General features: G+C 38.4%; 1 protein-coding gene across 5 annotated transcripts in view; it reads right to left on the minus strand.

The window, feature by feature from the left end:
- Positions 1-20,938, minus strand: part of PRDM16 (PR/SET domain 16) — a 495,474-nt gene that overhangs the window by 25,618 nt on the left and 448,918 nt on the right. For 3 of the 5 annotated variants that reach the window (XM_066607382.1, XM_066607386.1, XM_066607385.1), the window contains 5 exons: positions 9,498-9,696; positions 7,615-7,762; positions 7,405-7,503; positions 4,425-4,578; positions 774-2,184 (listed from right to left, as the gene is read on the minus strand). In XM_066607382.1, the coding sequence (XP_066463479.1) occupies positions 774-2,184; positions 4,425-4,578; positions 7,405-7,503; positions 7,615-7,762; positions 9,498-9,696 (2,011 nt within the window). The remainder of the gene's footprint in view (positions 1-773; positions 2,185-4,424; positions 4,579-7,404; positions 7,504-7,614; positions 7,763-9,497; positions 9,697-20,938) is intronic. The other 2 variants (XM_066607383.1, XM_066607384.1) reach the window with 2 other exon arrangements.

A 20,938-nucleotide genomic window follows, 5' to 3' on the forward strand; every position in this document is an offset into this window, starting at 1 on the left:
TTGTGTAACTTCCATTGACTTCTATGAGAGTTACTAAAACAGTGTATCCCAGCTGTACTTGTCTGTTTCTGTAATTTAAACATCCCTGGCCATCGCATACAACTGGGCCGGTGGTGGTGAGGGCCAAAACTAGAGGTATCATAGGTGCGAGTCCCAGAGGTTGGACCCACATTTTTCTGACTCTTATAAAAGTATCAGATGGGAATACTCCTTTAATCTTCAATTCAGTATCTATATAAAAACATGTAATGGAATGTACTCTAGGGCTAAAACATATCCCCACATGAATTATAGTTCTTCTAAAAGATTAATATCATAAATCATAATATCTCAATCTATCCTGCTGGAGGAGAGCGATGACTACAGGGCCGGACCAATTGATATGTGATGTACTGCAGTTGGATGAGAACATTTCCTGTAATTTAATGAGTTAACATCCTTTCTGTTCTCGGTGGAGCCTCAGCTCTTAAAGACAGTGAAATAATTGAAACCTTCCTTGATAGGATGCTCATTATACTGGTTAATATCCCACTATATTTAGCAGTGAGACAGAGTACAGACATAGCTATGATATGTGTCACAAGCGAAGAGTCAAAATAAGGCTGACAAATAGATCATCGGATTGTGAGAAGAACTTACATAAATGAGAATAATATTCCAATTAGCATTAACATTCAATAGCCATAAACAGGAAAAATGAGCTAATCCAATTTACAGTAACTTACAATGGAACTGACAAAATGCATCTTGATTAGGTAAAGGTATGTTAATACCTGTAAATGGGGTCCATGAAGAAGGGAGAAGGCTTTGCGTAGTGAAGAGGTGGCTGTTGGGGAAGAGGAGGTGGAGCAATTTTTGAAAGCATTTCAGCAGACATGGCTTTCCTGTCACTATAGATATGGTTTTTACGTGCTTCCCTTGCTCCATTCTGACTGGCTCTACTTCTGTTACCAATGCTGAGGTCCAATGGTTGCTCCTCTCCCGAGGACGGTTGTGCCAAAACCTTGGGTGGTAATAAGGCTGATTTAATCTCTTTTGGTTTGGTCGTGAGATCAAACGGTGACTCTGAGCTCGAGCTGCCAACTTTTTGAAGGTCTCTAGGAGACTTTGGTTCAGCTTTCACCAGCAAATTGTGATTCATTGTCCGATCGGTAAAAGCTGGGTATAAAGAATGGGGAAAGTTCGGGAGAAACTGAAAGGGAAACATGGAATGATAAGGGAGGGAGCCCATTTTTTTTTCTTGCATCCCCATAAATCCAGGTCCAAAATATTTCTCCGCTATAGAGGCAATAGCTTTAATAGAGTCATTTGCAGCTCCCATGGATGGAAGCAACTGCTCTTCTGGAGGAGGAAAAAAGGAATGTTGAGAGTAGAAGAAGGGCCTCTCTGTAACATTGTTATTAGAACTACTAGAGACAGAGCTACTAACAAGATCTTGTTTGTTTTCTATGGGTTTGCTCTTCTCTTTGTTTTTGTCTCTTTCACTATCTACATCACTATCTAAGTCAGACCCAGTGCCAGTGGTGGTATCCAGATCAGTCCCCGAGGTTGTATTGACATCTTCGAAGTCACTTCCATCGGATAGATCACTACTCCTCGACTTATGTTTCTCTATGTATGAATCTTCCATACTGTTTTCAAATTTTTCCTCCAGTGAAAGTGGCTGGTTACTATTGTTGGTGTTCAAAGAAGGTATAAGGGAAAGTTGGGGATTGCCTATTGGACTGGGAAGCTTTGCTTCTCGTGTATGGTTCAAGGAGGCTTTGAGCAGTGGAGAAGGAGGTAATAAAGGTGGCCGTGGGTATAACGATGGAGGAAAAATTCCTGGAAATCCTGGACCCAAAGGTGGAAAAGGTGGAGGAGCAGCTGAAAATGGCAAACTACCCGGATGTGCTCTGGAAGTAAAATAGTCATTGAAAGCAAGGCTAGAGTGATTCATGTTTGGAGAAGGTTTAGACTTGTCCATCAAAGATGTTGGTGTCAAGGGCAGACCAGGCCCAAACATTCCACCGGGATTGTAATGGTTTTTTCCTTCACAGAAGCGCCGGTGCTTGTTAAGGGAGGAGGTAGTGCTAAACATCTGTCCACAGTCCTTACACTTAATCTGTGTACGACAGTCTGCATGCATTCGTTTGTGGCGACACAGGTTGGAGAACTGTGTGTACGATTTATGGCAGACCTCACCTGGAACACCAACAGAGACCAAAACAAAAGCAATATAAAATAAAAACATATAGACTGTGTGAACAGCATTTATCATCATCTAATGTATACATAAGAGTAATTAGCAACATGAAGAAAAAGTACAAATGGGTGTAAATAATTAACATTGATTTGTAATATTTTCATTGTTTCTAAAACTGGACCTGTAATCACCTTGACATCCCAAATAGTTAAAACTGGATATTACATGAGAACCTATACTAGATAATTTATTATCCAGGATGCTGCACAATATATAAAAGCATGACGATTGTTGGTTCACTGCCCAGGATCTGCAGTTGGGAATGGCGGATTAACACACTGTGAAGTTCTAAGTTGGCAATGTACCGTGTCCCAAAAATTACTTTGCTAGCAGAAAATGACGACTATGTTATTATTCTTTATTTTGACTTTAATGGAAATGTCATGGGGCTCCCAGTGGTTGGTCCTGAGGACCAGGATAAAGAAGAGACAAGCAAATTGCTCCATTGCCCACATCTGGACTGTCTGACTTCTGGGTGGGGGAGATTCTATTCAGGGACATGGATGAAAAGGTATATTGGCTTGGCTGAGGGATGGAAGCTGCTCAATTTGAGGAGCAAAATAATACTTAGTCAGTATGAAAAGACTTATGAAACATGAAGGATAGACCTGGTAATATTACTAAAAGTTTCAAATGCCCTCATGGGGCATATTTTGTAAGTAGATAGAGGGTTCGAAATCAGTTCACTTTTAGCCAGCAGAGCTATGATAATGCTTTTCCAGCCTGTCCACTTTAGATAATAAAAGCAAAATCATAAAAAGATTTAAAAATGTAAAAATATCTGCACCATTAAAATCTATATAAATGTAATAGTCTTTGTTATAGTGAAGGTTTTCTATCTTAGAAGAGAAATGAACTGTTGAGTGAAGAGAAACTGACTGCAAAAAAAGTATACAAAAACAGCCCAGACCATCCACTCAATTGGAAGACGTGACACTGACAAGAAACGAAGCACAAAGGAGGAAGTAATTTTACAGACTGAAGAAATATTTATTTAGTGCTTCACAGACATCAGGAATTCCTAGTGAATGGAGAAGTCCCAGTCTCATCATGATTATTCACTACAATTACGTAGTAAAGATGGTTAAAACTAATAGGCATCAAACAAAGCACCAATGTGTGACTTCATATGGTAGACTGCATATCTCCGCTTCATCAAGATAAACAATTTCCCTACCACATCTACAGTAACTGATGTTCTGTATACACATTCAAGTCTGTCCAAGAGCCTAGATAATAGTCTCTTAAATACCATAGGTTCATAGTGAAATACCGAGCCCATTCTGTGTTCCACTCCAATGTATCTTCAAGAACTTAGCCAAGCAGACAGTTGTAGGATATGTTTAGATTACGTTCCTACTGGATGACTGCTCAACATCAAAGTCAGCTTTACTGAAGAAAGACATGAGTATGTGTTTACTAGTGATCTTATGTTAAAGATCCACTTAGGATCCAGTTATGTGAGGGATTTAGAGAAATCTTTAAGTGGAAAGATGTTTGCTGCATTTCTTAAAATGAACAATTTTCACTTTACAGGGGCATCCCGTTCTTAAAAATTGACCGCATTGATAGGATATTCCATCACTTCATGATCTACAGAGGTCTGACTTTTGGGATCCACATGGTCCTAAGAATGAAGGGACCCCAGTACTAGTTTAGTGCCACATCCTCTTCACGTTTTACTAGGCACAGTAAACTGTACTGCAATCGCATTTAAGTGAAAGATGCAGAATGCAGTTTAAGACAACAAAGACTAAGAAGCGGATGCAGTAGTAAACTAGAACTCCGGGGCCCTTATTCTCTTGATTGAAGCAGGCCCAAGAGGTCAGACTCCCTGTGATCATAAAGAGATAGCATATAATACGCCATCATTAGCCAGTCTCATGTAGCAATGGGCAGTTGCAGTTTTTTTTTTTTTTGTTGCCTGCCGAATGGCTTTTTTGTTGTCAGGCAGTCTTGGCGAGTATAAACTTCAGCTGAGGTCTAGTAGTAAAAATTAGTAGGGTCTTCAGAATAATAGCATTTAAATAGGTAAGAAGTTTTAGATCATCTGGGGTACATGGGTGTGGCCTAAAATAACTTTTTCTGGTTTTGCCTGGAGCTACACTCTAAATTGATCTACGTATTGGAAAGTCTTGGAGAACTCTCTAACCAAGAATGGAGATTCTAGACAACTTACATATGAAAGGTTTGACAGTACTATGAATGTGCTTATGTTGCTTGAGCCCTGAAGATGTGGCAAAAGTCTTGCCACAGTCAGGACACGCGTGTGCCCTGGCTCCAACGTGTTGGGAACGGATGTGTCTCTGAAGGTTACTTGGGTCAGTGAAGACCTAAAAAAGAAAAAAGAAAAGAAAAATTACATGACAAGGTGTAAAACTAAAATGAAATGCAGGTTGCAATCATATACAGTGCTCAGTAAGGGAACATATGGAGTGAATACACTGAGATCTATGACATATAAGAATTTTTCCAAATTCTTTGTTATTCTTTAGATTGAAAACAATGGGGTTTTTTTAGCTACAGGGTGATAAATCTCGCTCTAGAATAACACATGACTTGGAACACAAGGCTAAAACTAAGCCCTGAATGATACATAGTCGATACTTTGATTAAATCACCTTCTGAATGTCCAAATGTTTTTCACTAAAGGCAACATTCCAGTCATGGATTTGAATTTAAGTTAATTAAGGGACTCTGGCAAAGCACTCAAGCTCAATAATATCAATATTATGGGTTCCCTTTCTGGATAACAAAATTATTTATGCTATATCATATGTTTTTACTAAATACGCCATTTTATATTTCTGATTTTCAAACTGTTAGAGATACAAAGGATAGTTGGGTATTTCACAGAATTGTATTATGGATACAGATATGGCGGTGCTACTATAGCGTGTGGTCTATCTAGACGTGCACTATTGTGTGTGATCTGACTAAATGCAAAACTGCCTAAGCCAAGCAGGAGAAATATGGATGACACATGGGGACTCAATGTATGTTCTATGATGTATGCTAAACTTTGACGCTGTGGTTGAGCTGTTAGGCAAGAAAAGTATCTTGGGATGCCTAATGTTTACTGGTATGCCTAGTGTCTATTTCTCGCACTCTCAGCCAATTACGTTAGACTCTGGCTCTGTAAATGAGCCATGTGCTTGTGTGCTTAAATTAAACTGCTCCAATATCTCCGATAGACTGCACATCATAGTAGCACCAATATGGAAAGGTTGGTGGTGTATGCTTGATCATTTTTATTTCTCAGTGCAATAGAAGAAATACACAAAGGAAAATTAATCACTAAATCTTTGTAAAAGTTGCAGGTGGAAAATCCTTTGCAAGTATTTCACCTGTGTGCTGTAATGATGTTCAAGCCAATTCACTGGATGCAAACAAATAAGACCATTAGAGATGAGTGAGCACGCTCGGATACAGCAGTTACTCGAGCGAGCGGCGGGCGGCGTGGGGTAGCGGGGGGAGAGAGAGATCTCACTCTCCCCCCCTTCCAACCCGCCGCCCCCTGAGCACGCTCAGACCAGTAAGCAGTTACGCGAGAAGAGAGATGCTCGCTCAAGTAACTGCTGTTTCTGAGCGTGCTCGCTCATCTCTAAAGACCATAGGTGAAATTGTGTCAAGTAATTTACAGGACAGACATATTGTAAACATCTCTGAGACCAACTATTGGAGATGACTGGTCATTGCGTAACTCTAGCCTTGAAGGGGCAATAAGGAAGAGTGGCATCTAAGAAATTAAAATTATTTCCCTTTACATTATATGAGGATAAGCAGAATGAGAAACTTTAGATGAAAAATGTCCCATTTCCAGAACCTGTCAACCATAGGAGGTTATGATCAGGAGTCATATGATTAGATTTTGCTAGAATTCATTGTGCCCACATCTAAGCTTTCAGTATGTAGGTAGATTCAATATGGTACAAATTTGGGTGGTAAGAGCAAAAAAGGACTTTCCGACTTATAGGCAACCTTTTTTAGCACTGCTGTAGACTAGACGTCTTTTTAGAGCACTACAACATTACAGGATATAGCCATTAAATAACCAGAAGGGTTGTTGATCTCAAATGTTGATCCAAGGCTTACTCTAACTTCCATTATGGAGTCGGGAAGGAATTTGTCTCCCCAGAATGAGGGTAAATTGGCTTCTGCCCACTGGGTTTTTTTTGCCTTCCTCTGGATCAAAAGGGAAAGGGGGTGTAAACAGGCTGAACTGGATGGACATTTGTCTTTTTTCAGCCTAGCATACTATGTATACTACAGTTTTCTTCTGGCTACTCCTCTAAATGTATTCTGATATTACCCGATTTCTTAAATTTTTCTGTAGGTGAAAATATACTAAAAGAATACTATGCAGCAGTGCTGTGTTGTATCCAGGGCAGTTATTTAAAACACAACATAAAAAAACAGAAACAAAATAAAAATATCTTTGGGTTCATAAAGCAATAAAAATCTAATGCAACCCCAATCTGTAGCTGGAAAATGGTGCTGTAACCCAATTTGACATAGCTTTGTTTTATAGGAACATGGGAATATTTGCAAGGTACTGTATATTAACACTGAAAAAATGGAAACCTTCATAAAATACTTGACTTTTTGTTTTCTCAAATGAATATCATAAGGTATATAGCACACACCTAAAGTTCAAACGTGCAAAGTTTAGGGAAGCTGCAAATAAGATATCACAAGTTTTTTCTTTTTTTTCATATGCTATTAAAAGCTATCCTTCTGACAAGGGGAACTGTGGTGGCATTGGGACAACCATTGTTCCTGATATACTGTCTTGATTACATGTATGGATCAAGTCAAGATGCCTTGGCCAGATAAAGCCACTTGGGTTTACTCCATTGGCAGGAAGACAGGAAAAGCAAACTAAGATCCATGGTGGTGTCATTTATCCAATGCAATGCAAGGAATGTCAACTGTTCTTTAGAGATGTTCCCAAAGGAATGGTGAGCATACCTAAGAAACAATACAGCGTTCTATCAGTTCTCTTGGCTTCACCACAGTTCAACCAGAAGAAGGAATCTCATAACAATTATTAATGTGATACTCAAAGTGTTTCAAAGATTAAATGAAGGGGCCACCCGAAACCTTGCACTTGACCGTGTGTGAGCATACAATAAATGTAACTATGTCATAACACTGACGTCTACTTTAGGTGTGTGAGGTTCCGCTTCAGTGTTGTTGTTGCAGTTCAAATATATGGGTAATCTGGAAGGAAGATCACTTGGGAACCAGGACTCGTTCTGCAAAGGACATACGTGAGACACAGATCATTCCAAGCGTCAGCCTTGGGTCACACGTTCAAGGACATCACAATGATAATGAAGAAAAAAAAAGTAATGGGTGATCAGTACCTTCACACAGTTCTCACATTCGAATCGCTTTCCGCTGTCATGTGACATTTGGTGGCGAATCAGGTTTGATTTCCAGTTGAAGGCTTTTGGGCACTGGTCACATTTGTACTCCCTCTCTTCTGTATGGATTATCATATGTTGTTCCAAACTGCAAAGAGCACATGGTTGGCCAAAAAGTGAGGACAAGTGTCTCCTGTACCCTCATGTCTCACCAGATTTTTTTCCTCAGTCCAACTACATAGATATTTAAGTTTGGAATATTTGAAATGCAATGATATTCAGTGGTCATGCAAGCTAGGCCCATCGATCACTAGGTCCTGAAAACTGCAGTGCAGCAATTCACTTGTGCATGGAAATCTTATAGACAACAAACGCATCAATATGAGATTCAGTCCATTAACTACAAAATTTTCTTCCAATAAATCATTTTTCTTCAGTTTACTGAGCTAGACAGGAATCTGATAATATTCTGCATGAAAGGAAAGTCTATAATCTGGGTCTGTAAGGTCAAAGTGTCAAGTGGGATTAGAGAGGGAAGACGATTAAGGAAGACCACTTACATGCACTTTATTTTTGTTCGACATTTGAAGTAGTTTTATTGTTTTAGGAGTCTAAGACTGTAAAATTGGGCATCTTAAATATAAGTGTATTTGCTATGCACCTTCGACACACGAGAAATGGCAGACGCATTCAGGGCATGCTGTATACACTGAAATTCGGCATGTCTTGATTACTATACCTCATCACAGATAATCACAAGGTACTATATAAACCATGCATTAGGTAAGTAATTAGCAATGCCTGTTGCTAAGATGAAGTGGCACGATAGTCAGTCAATGGCTGACCTCCAAGTGGCAAAAGCCAAGCACGGTCAACAGTAGCCAAAGTCGTACAGCATATTCCGAGAGTCAATGCCACTTAGTTCAAGCAATCAGCAGAGGGTCACACTGGCTGTACTACCATCGATTGGACGTTGTAGCCATATTCTATTGATCTTAGTAAATGTATTAATAGTTTATTTGCATTAAATCAAAAAGTAATTAGCCTCAGGAGTAAGTGATCTATTGTCAGCTTCAGGTGGCGTTGTGCTTGGCTGGATCTCATGGGACCTAATGTGACTGGGCCCATTACTATGCAAATAGCTGGGCCCACTGGAGTTATTCTCCGGTGATTGAATTTGACTTTCTAGTTAAAACTAATATTTTACAGAATGATGTATTCACTTGAGTCTCTATATTGCAATTCTCCATAAATGTAGCCTGTTGAAAGTCATTGTGAAGGCTCTATATTGAACATTTCATCCCTCTTGATTAAATCATTTGTACAGGGTTAGAAAAACCTGGATGCTTTATCCCCAAAACAGTGCCATACCTGTCCACAGGCTGTATGTTGTATTGCAGCTCAGTTTATATGCCAGTCTTAATCTGAAGAGTGTTGGGGTAAGAGGCACCAAATTTATTAAGAGTTGCATGCCTCAATTAATTTGGCTTATCCTTGGCTGTGTCTCCACCAGAAAATAAATCTTTGCCAGATATGGGCAGGCATAGACTTGCACTCTAATTTTCACCAATTTTTGGTACGCTGTGAGAGGCCCTACATTGTTCTGCTAAACTCCACCCACTTTTTTAAAGTGGTAGGAGAAGTGTAAAATCGAAGAAGAATATTGCACATTTTTGCACAAAAAGGTATGTGCAAAACTTTACAACTTTTTTTACACCAGAAAACTGGTGCAAATTTAATAATAAATTCTCCTGACTAAGTACATTACAATTTCTATACTAACACTGATGATCGTCCTCCATGCATGTTGTCCGTGCAGCACGCTAGATATCACAATTTTGTTCATATACAGAGCTCAGGAAAGACAACAATGTGCTTCTTACCTGTACTTGTTGGGGAAAAGGCGCTCACAGTCTTTGCACTCATGAACTTGTTCATTATCAAAGCCCTCTTGCTTGATCTCTTCATTCAGAGACTCATATATGTGGTTGACTGTGTTGCAAGCGTATTTTTGGTGCCGCCTTAAATCAAGCTTGGACTGGAACAGTTCGTCACAATCTTCACAGCGAAATGTGTGTTCTTCTGTAGATGAAAAACACATTGAGAAGCCATAACCCAAGAGAATGGCATCCTAATGCATCAGCAGCAACTCATCTACTCCTAATCTGTTGTACAAGCTTCTATGCATTCCTTCTGCAATTTAACAACAATGCAATAGCAGATTTAAGATCCTTCTTTCTTCCACTGTTTGGCCACTGGTGGCTATCAAAGTCATCACGAGGAGTTTTACAGTTTCGAAGTGCAGAACAAAATCACACCATACAAGAACGATACACTGGAAACACCCAGGGTGTATTGTTTAGCAGAAAGTCTTCAGACAACAATTGCAGATCTTCACCAACGATAAGAAAGCGGTTGGGGAAAGAACATGTTAATACCATAATATACACAATAAATGATTATCACCAAGGTCAAACAAATTAAAATAAGGGCAGCTGTTAATAGGTTTACCAGACAGCATCCTGGTGGCCATGCCAAGTCAAACAATTGGGTCTCAGTTGTAAATATCTCAAAAATACAAGTTTTTTTTTTGTAGGAAAACGAGGGTTATCTAAACCTTCCCCCCACCGGGCAATTCAGAGAACAGAAGCTTCTTAAGGTATTTAGCTACTTTGCACTTAAAACATCTTTCTGCAATTAAACTTTCACTCTTATGCAAACAGCTTAGAGCAAACTTTCTGCATGTAGCAGGGTTCATTAACTCCCAAGGTAGACGGTAATTAAGCTTTTTGGTGTGGATTTATTGACACTGGCAAGCGTGCCACACGGCGCTGGCACAGGGAACGTTATGATAGTAACATTTCAGCATCTTAGTACTTTGCACAGCTACCTCCTGTTTAAGTACTGGGTTTGATTCCGGTAGCCTCGGGGTATGGTGTTATAAGGCACGCTACAAATTATAAATCCAGCACATAAACTTATGCAAAGAACCGTAAAAAGGTCATTGCCTGCAAATAAACAAATCTATTAAATGCAACAAGCAAATAAATAAATAAGGGCTTATTCATATTTTATATCTGGTTGGCTGCCATCGGATACGACACTGTGGGTAAAAAAGATATACCATGATACAAAGTCTGCTGTATTTGGGGGTGACTACCCAGCTTTCCTAGTGCCCTAAGAGCAAATTCATGGTTATGTAGTTATCCGTTTTTGTTCTTGCTGGTGAGTGAAAGGGTAGTCATTCTGGATTCTGAAAAAGCTAGGGGAAAACCCAACAGGTAGAGCAATTGTGGTCTTATTGGTTACCAATTAGCTTTTCCACATATAGGTAAAATAAATGGAATAGATAGAATGCTTTAAAACATTCTATCTATCTATCTCATATCTATCTATCTATCTATCTATCTATCTATCTATCTATCTATCTATATATCTCCTATCTATCTATCTATATCTATCTCATATCTATCTGTATCTATCTATCTCATATCTATCTATCTATCTATCTCATATCTATCTATCTCATATCTATCTATCTATCTCATATCTATCTATCTCATATCTATCTGTATCTATCTCTCTCATATCTATCTATCTATCTATCTCATATCTATCTATCTATCTCATATCTATATGTATCTATCTATCTATCTATCTATCTATCTATCTATCTATCTTTCTCATATCTATCTATCTATCTATCTCATATCTATCTGTATCTATCTCTCTCATATCTATCTATCTCATATCTATCTATCTATCTATCTATCTATCTATCTATCTATCTATCTATCTATCTATCTCATATCTATCTGTATCTATCTATCTCATATCTATCTATCTTTCTCATATCTATCTATCTCATACCTATCTATCTATCTATCTCCTATCTATCTATCTATCTATCTATCTATCTATCTATCTATCTATCTATCTATCTATCTATCTATCTATCTATCTATCGCTCTCATATCTATCTATCTATCTATCTATCTATCTATCTATCTATCTCATATCTATCTATCTATCTATCTATCTATCTATCTATCTCATATCTATCTATCTATCTATCTATCTATCTATCTATCTATCCCATATCTATCTATCTCTCTCATATCTATCTCTCTCATATCTATCTGTTTATCTATCATCTATCTATCTACCTACCTATCTATATATCTCCTATCTATCTATCTATATCTATCTCATATCTATCTGTATCTATCTATCTCATATCTATCTATCTATCTATCTATCTATCTATCTATCTCATATCTATCTATCTCATATCTATCTATCTATCTCATATCTATCTATCTCATATCTATCTGTATCTATCTCTCTCATATCTATCTATCTCATATCTATCTATCTATCTATCTATCTCATATCTATCTATCTTTCTCATATCTATCTATCTATCTATCTCATATCTATCTGTATCTATCTCTCTCATATCTATCTCATATCTATCTATCTATCTATCTATCTCATATCTATCTGTATCTATCTATCTATCTATCTCATATCTATCTATCTTTCTCATATCTATCTATCTCATACCTATCTATCTATCTATCTATCTCCTATCTATCTATCTATCTATCTATCTATCTATCTATCGCTCTCATATCTATCTATCTATCTATCTATCTATCTATCTATCTATCTATCTATCTATCTATCGCTCTCATATCTATCTATCTATCTATCTATCTATCTATCTATCTATCTATCTATCTATCTCATATCTATCTATCTATCTCATATCTATCTATCTATCTATCTATCTATCTATCTATCTATCTATCTATCCCATATCTATCTATCTATCTATCTATCTATCTATCTATCTCATATCTATCTATCTTATATCTATTTTAATTTTAGATTTTTCAATTACTTAATTTTTCTCCTAACTTATTAATTTGTTCACAAAGCACAATAAGGAAATAGACATCGCAATTCTTTCTGTCTGCCCGTTATTACTTCCCTACAGGATGTCAAGTAAAATGAACAATAATGGGAATCCTGACCCTTAGGTGATCACTTGAGTTAATTTAAGAAGCTGGGAAACAAACTGGTTCTATTGTGCACTTAATAACTATTCATAACAGCTTCTTCTGCAGACCAACAAGCTACAAGTCTTCGCTTCATATAACTATGCTTGTGGTTTACTAAGAAATGATGCACTGGTGCACAGGATAAGAACAGTAAGCAAATTAAGTAATTATTCAAAAGTGGCACCAAAGATTTAAGGTGGCTGCTTGTCACCCTATGTTGAAATAACATTTTAGTCAAAGTGAAAGAGGCATGTAGGCGGCAGTTCAGGCTTGATGACAGTCGGCTGAATGTCTACGGTCATCAGTGCAGTCAATGATCTTCCAGTCCTCCATCGTTGAATTGTACCAGGTATGGCTCTTGATTTAGGTATTAAAGTGAAGGTGGACATTAAATAAAATGTCCAAGTAAGGCCCAATGCACACCGGTGTATTAGTATTGCGGAATCTTGAGCGGGCGTCCGCCCCTGGGTTCTGCAGCAAATATTGCCCATAGACATGCTATGCAAAAGCACGTTTCCATGTCCACCAGTGGAAACCAATAGCGATTTTCAGCTCATGGAGGGAAAATTGCAGCATGTCCAATCTTAGCACAATTTCCGCATGCATAGCTTCCATTGAAGTCACTGCAGACGGGCCGTGCGATCCGCGTCATGGCCTAGAGACGGTGCGGCGTCATCTGTACAGATGAGGAAACTGCGGACAGGTATGCAGGGGGTTCACAGGGGTCACCGGCCAGGTACCAGATCGGATTCCGCTGCGGGATCCCACATGCGGAATCCGACCCGGCCCTGTGCATTCAACCTAAAGCATTTGAAAGGGGATATGCAACTCTTTAGGTCTTACTACACCATTACAAGTCAACCACATATGCACCCCTGTTGAGCTGAACAAATTTGCAAATATTGTATCATGGTCATATTGTAATTGCTAAATTTACTGGTTAAATGCATCAGGGAAACCGATACCCCTTAAGAGGGTAAGGAAGAATAGTATTTAACCACCTTAATACTAGAAAGCGGTGATGTCATAACCCCACTCCATCCCCTTCTCCCCCCCCGTTCACCAAGTTATAATATACAAGATGACTGTAATAACTTATATGTATAAGTTTATTGAAGTTGTATATTATACTCAAGTTGGTGGAGTACAAGGAGATATAACATGCTATCATTTCAATAAAAAATATTGGAAAAAATATATATACTGGTTAAATGTAATGTTTTGTCAAGGTAGGTTGTGTATCCTACACTGCAAGTCTTTACAGAGAAGAAAAAGGAAACACTGAGTGTAGAACAACTTGGGAACCCTGACTTTAGCCACACTCACATGATGTGCCAGAGATGGATCCCTCTCTTCAGCTGTCACGTGGCAAACTTCTTCTTTTAGTTGTAGCTTTCAAAAATCAGCTGAATTTCTCACATTAATGGATTCTTTCCAAAAATTGGTATTTGCAGTACTATAACACTATTCTCTTTTTAGCTCCAAGGCGGCCAGTTGACTCTTGTTTATTTGTATGAATGCCTCCTCTTTATACTGTATACCAATCGAAGAGGACATAGAACAGACCAGAATAACTGTTTGTAGTGTGTAACATGCTGGATCCTCATTTCCTCCAATATCAGCCCTAAAAGACAGTTGGGAGAGCCTCAGACACATAAGATTGTTGTTGATGTTGAGGTCCTCTGCCATTAATCTGTTGTGTATAGGCATCTCAAGGGTGCGTTCACACGTTGCAAAAATGCTGCGGATTTGCTCCAGAAATACCGCAGCAGATCTGCAGCAAAACCGCAGGTTAGAGTTATAGTACAGTTACAGCAGAAAATCCACAGCGGGTTTTTCCTCTACTTGTGAACAGGATTTGCTTTAATCCCGTTACTTTAATAGTAAACGTTTCCGCTGTGAATAAAACGCAGGGTTTCCGCAATGTATGAACGGACCCTAAAGGGGTTTTTCAATATTTTTTTATTGTGTGGCGCAGAGTGTTAGGCAGCAGTATGCTCACTCACGATCTGAAGGTTCAATCCCCACATGGGTCAGGTAGCCGGGTCAAGGTTGATTTTGCTGTCCATCCGAGGTCAGTAAAATGAGTACCCAGCTTGCTGGGGGGTAAAGATGACTGGGGAAGGCGATGGCAAACCACCCTGCAAAAACAGTCTGCCAAGAAAATGTCACAATGTGTCGTCACCCTAGGAGTCAGTCATGACTCGGTGCTTGCACCAGGGGACTATACCTAGCCTCAGGACAGGTAACCAATTGCAAGTGTTGAAAAATACCTTTAAGAGCATTGGAACCTATAAAAGTATGTATTATTTATGTGTATTATTTACGCCTGCAGAGAACTTACATCTAATAATACCTAATAATAAGAACACCATAAGAGAGGAGTATAATAAATACATCATTAAAGGTGTTGTACAGGATTTGAACATTTGAGAATCATACCTGCTCATAGGTCATTTCTCATATTGCAGCTTAGTTCTAGTGAAATGAATGGATGAGATGCAATGCCACAACCTATGGACAAGTATGGTGATTTTCTGGATGACAGTAGCCATGTTCTAATCCTGAAAACCCCTTTTAAATTTGACTAGTTTTAGATATTCTTTACCACTAGAGAGACAACTTGTTGTCAAGCATAAACAAATGTTCAAGGCCAAACCATAGTGACGAGAACAAATCCTGTACATGCATATAATTTCCTGATACACTTAGGTAGCGAACTACCTGACTTTAGTTCTAAAAGATGAACCAAGAACCCTAATTGGATGGGCTTCCTTAAATGGCTCCCAAGATTAGGATGATTCGAGGCAGTACTTCCCAGATTCTAGGTTCCTGGTTTCATAAGAGTTCCAATGATGGTATCTAACTCCATTCACAAAGTGTTTCTTTGAAACACAAAGAAAACTCCAGACCTGAAGTAACAAGTTAGTCCTTAAATACTTACATCCTATCTTTCATTAAAAAAATCTACCGGTGTTCGGCCTTGTTTGTAAGGTCTGTGGATGCAAGAAGCATCTATCTAAAGTTCCATCAGTAAAACTCCATACAATAGAGGAATGTTAGAGAAAAACAAATCAGTTCCTAATAGCTTTCAGAAGAACCAATTATATGGCATCGACATGCTAATCTACCAGAATAAAGTCTCAAAGGAGTTCAAGAACCCTACTCAAAATTCCATCAGAGATAAGGGGTCTAGTGCATTTGGCTATGGTTGGCATAAAAGATTTTTACGATAATTATCTTCATGCAGAACATTTCTGTATTTGTTTTCATGTGTAATTCACAGTTAACTGGGAGAAAAAAATATTCATTTCAAGAAAAGAATATGTCGGATATTGAATAATTTTGTCCTCGGCACAATTTGTGTAAAAAAAAAAAAAAAAAAAATAGAATAAAAAATCTGCAAGCAAATGTTGATATTTATATGAATGGGGAATATAGATAAATCTAGATTTTGAGGATTGGCTATTTATTTTTTCATTTGTTTTTGTCTGCATGTTGACTAGAAAATGTAGAGAAGGGTTATAGAAATGTTGAATATTTAATGAATAAAACGATTATTAGTATATAGTCACTATTGGTATGCTGTTAAATAAAAAAAAAAAGACTATACTCACCTCTTTCCCTCCCCCTGCTCCTCCAGTCCCCCTGGTCTTTGCTCACTTCCAGGTAGTGCGATCACATGCCATCTAAGCACATGACTGCTGTGGCCAATCACTAGCCTCAGTGCTACTAGTTCTGAAGCCACACATTGGCACAGCAGTCATGTGCTTAGATGGCACATGACTAGCTGTCAGGAGGCAAGCACAGATCATGGAGACTGAAATAGCAAAGGGAGTGAAAGAGGCGAGTATATTCTCATCTTTTTATTTTACAGTATTCCTCCACTTAAGAAAAAAATAAAACTACTGGACAATCCCATTAAGGAGTACGTATACATAAGACATGAGGAAGTTACTTGAATAGAATCCATCATTCTGTGTTATTCTGCCTTCTTTGAGGGCAGCATAAAATGATGAGGCATCACTGATTTTAGCTGCATGTGTCACTTATGTGTTAATGTGTGGTTATTTTTGAGAACGTATACCTTGTAGTGTACAGACAGCACTGCTAGTGAGGAGTCATTTATATTAATCATATGCAAGCTGCTCACTCCCCTGACTCCTGCTGCTGATCAACAGTTTTCTGACTATGCCCAGTAATAGGGAAAAAACTGTCAATCGGCAGCTGGAGAAGACTGCATATCATGAATACATCAGGCTCTTCGCTGGCAGTGCTGGCTGTGTGTTTTTGCTAGGAATAAGATGCAAGTTCTCAAAAAATGCTTTAACAAGTGACAAACTTCCTCTAAAGGAGCACTCCAAGAAATACTGATACACTGTGCTATGTCTAGTGCAAGGCCTGAATGCCATATAGTGTTCTGTGAATGTCAGTGTCATGCATTGCCCCTTTAGGCTCTGATCTAGGAGTAACCCAGTGTATCAGTTTTTTCTGGAATATACCTTTCAATCTCTTTCCTTCGGTATTAGTTTCTCTTGTAAGGTACAACATAACAAGTCTTTAAGCAGTAGAGGCAAACTGAGATCACTTTGGATCTGTACTGGATCCAGTGATATTGGAAATCTTCTGTACTGTATGATCAAAAAGTGGATTCAATCTTGGCAATGCTGTTTTTCTTGTGCTGGCCTCTTGGTGAAAAAAAGTGGTTCTCCCAAATGTGATATGGAAGGGGCATAAGTTGAGTATCAAACGTTGTTAGTTGAGCGGACAACATCAGACAGGAGTTCCACCATGTTGTCTGTATGGAGCCGACAATATGGTTAATGTGAATATGGTCTCCTTAAAAGGGGTTATCCCACTAAAACAGGGCAGGTAATAAATATTTGATTGCTGGGAGTTTAACTGCTGGGGTCCCGAGGAATCTTAAGAATAGTGCAACCCTCAGTCTCCTGGGTGGATGGAATGGAACGTCAGTACACATTTTCCACTTGACTATCTCTCTGAGTCCCTTAAAAGTGAGCATAGTGGTAGTCATGCATGTGCACCATATCTCCATTATCCTGGGGAGACTTGCAGATGTGCCATTCTCATAATTCCTAGCGATCCCAGCAGTCGGACCCCTAGTAAATATTTTCCGTGAAATAATCCCTTTGAGGTTCTATCCTTAAGCAGGTTTTGATTTTTAGCAACTTGGGAAATAAATATGGATTTCATCATTATAATCATCTACAGGTTCTACAACTGTCTTACAATATCATCTCCATTCCCAACACCTTTTCCCAGTTGCCGTTGATACTGAATCGATTCATCATTGAGGTTTAGTTGACCTTTAGTTTTGCACTGTGAACCACATATGACCCCTCTAGGCTACTGTAAAACAGTGACCTAATATGTCAGCCAATTATGTGAAAGTACATTACATTTCTCAGATTTTATTGATCACTAATGATGACCTTTCCTGAAGTGAAACCACCAAACTTGTGAATTTAACTGTGATAATAATGACTATGAAGGCAATGTGGCCTTTACAGTCATCACCTGACTTTTCATATATAAAAACCACTCTTCTCAATGATATAAAAATCTGCATCTGTTAATAGCTGGCTAGCACAATCGAAAGATCAAAGGGTAAAGAAGAGCTTGTAGAGCTTCAAGGAACATCGCTGAGCAATTGGTACAGTATATTAATTGTGAACAAGAACAGCGGCAGAAAGGGACAGATCTTCTACCACCTAGTCCCCCACACCCATGGTCATCAAGTGTCAACTTGAACCTCTGTCATGGCCCTAGCTGTATATTATTTAGGCACTGCATGGCATTATTACTTGGGGTAGAGTACAGCATTTTCTGATTACTATATAGCACTATTATATTGGCACTGTAGACATTTTTGCAGCATTTTTAGATTCTATATGATGTCATGATTTGGACAGTATGGGAGGGAATTTGGAGTGGAGCTTCACACAATTTTTGCTCAGTGCTTCTAAAGAATCTTGTGAAATCAGATCATTAATGTTTTATGTCTCCAAGTCTAATTCTTCCTAGCTTATTTCTTCCTTTGTATGCCAGGTGAAGTTATATAGTATCTTGAAGAGAGTCAACTAGAAGTGAGTTCATTAAAACATACCTTCAATTTCAGAAAATGATTGATATGTCATTGCTATGTATCAGAAATTTTGGTCAGTGAGAGTTTGGGTTCAGAAAAGCGTTCAACTGAGGACCGGGCTTCTTCAGCAGTGTTTGGTTCTCCTTGGAGACGTGGAGTTAGCAGCATACAGGCTCATAGAAGGTATATGAGCCTGTAAAGTCTCTGCTCGTGTCTCTGTGGAGTGCAAAGCAGAGGGCTCAGAAAAGTGCTTCCACCCCCTTATTTCAGCGATTTGTGGGGGTCCCAGCACCACACCCCACTGATCAAAACTTCTAACGTGTCTCTATTGTATGCCGAATGTTGTCTGAAAATGGAGGTATGTTTTCAATATGTCTGTTCTTGAAATGGTGATGGCCCTCTTGTTCTTCAATTCATTAGGTACTCAAGAAGGACCCCATTGTGGATGTCCGATGGAACATCTGTCTGCACCACAGTGAAGGGGAGATATGACGAGCATGGGTGTATGAAAGTAGTGCGGGCCACTAACTAAAAAAACAGGCAGCTCTAGTAATAATCTACACTTATTCTGAAATACTCTGTAATTACTCCAATGATCGAACTAGTTGAAGATTTTTCTATTGCTGTCCATTTTCAAAACCATTGGGCTAGGTACTACTCTACATTATATTCACTGAAATTGGTCACATAGGTGACCCTCACTGTATATAATATTTAATACATCATTCCAAATTTTCATGTGTAGTGCATTTCCTACCTATAGTTTACAATCATAATCTGCATTTTGCTAAAAAAAAATGCTGTATGTTGCTACTAGATACCAAAATGTAGCAAAATCAGTTTGAACCAATAACAAGCCCTCATTTTCAAGTAGTTACAATGTGGCCCCTGAGAATGCACTAAAGGCTGGCTTATCTTGCTCACTTAGGGAATATGACTGTGTCAAAATCTAATGCTGATTGTATAATGGTGGTGGATACAGATTATCCAGAACACTAGGTGGCGCTCTAGCATTAGTTGACCCCACAACACGAATACCTGCACAATTTTATACCTGCTTAGCCACTGCCAAACTCTTTTTATACTCATAAATCTTTAGACACTAATACAAAAACAAGTATGGAAGCTTGTCAAAATTTGGCAGTGAACACAAAGGAAGGAACAAGCCACAGCAGTGATTGACAAATCTTAATATATGCCCCCCCAACATTTTTCACATAGGTATGTACAGTCAGTGCTGGTAGTGCATGAATACATTGCTGTTACTCATACTTAGTATGGTCCTATAGTTGTTACAAAACTTGGATTGGATTTGGTATTATTTACTAACGTACAAATACTTTTAGAAAACTTTTTGAAGTTTTTTATTAAACACTATCAAATATCAATTTCATTTCCGCAAACCCATCGAAGCCCTGAGTGTAGTGGGCACTGATATAACTAGCAAACAATTAGCAAGATGTCTCCAGTTGTGGTGCGATGAATCTGCAATCTATTTACAAAAACGTCAGTCGACGCATCATAATTTGCTGCGACTTGAGCTGCGGGAAGGTGTGCGTCTGGCCTGACATACATGTGCTCCACTATTCTGGGACTAAGGTGAAACATTTACTGCAACACTGCAGTTCCTTAGCCAAGCCTTCTGCTTTGGAAAGAAAAAATATTGCAGCTGTTGATATTTGAGGTAACAAATGTGAATATTCACATGTTTGTGGTGTTTTTGTTTGCTTTTTCTTGTATATTTTTTTGCAAAATCAAATCAATGCACAAACACATTTGTTGGCAAGCAAGAAAAACCGATAAACATAACATATAGGCTAAAAGCTCTACCACTAGGGAACACCGAACACAAGGATTCCCAATATGACATACAAGGCATCAAATAGGAATACTCTATCGATGTGAATACATTCTACTGTTGCACCCTTAGTAATGGGCCTATCTTCATGCCCTTCTTATTAATCAAACGCCATCCATGGTTATTGTTTTCATATACAGAGCAGATCATGAATATTGAATACATTTTTATCCAAGGCAGTGGTGTAATCAAATACAAATATACAATATTAGAAAATCTATAGGAAAATCATTTAGAATTTATGATAGCTTGATCCAGACTGATTTCTTATTTCATTGGTTTACTCAACTATGG

This window comes from Eleutherodactylus coqui, chromosome 6, assembly GCF_035609145.1.
Source record: "Eleutherodactylus coqui strain aEleCoq1 chromosome 6, aEleCoq1.hap1, whole genome shotgun sequence".
In the NCBI taxonomy this organism is placed as follows: Eukaryota; Metazoa; Chordata; class Amphibia; order Anura; family Eleutherodactylidae; genus Eleutherodactylus; species Eleutherodactylus coqui.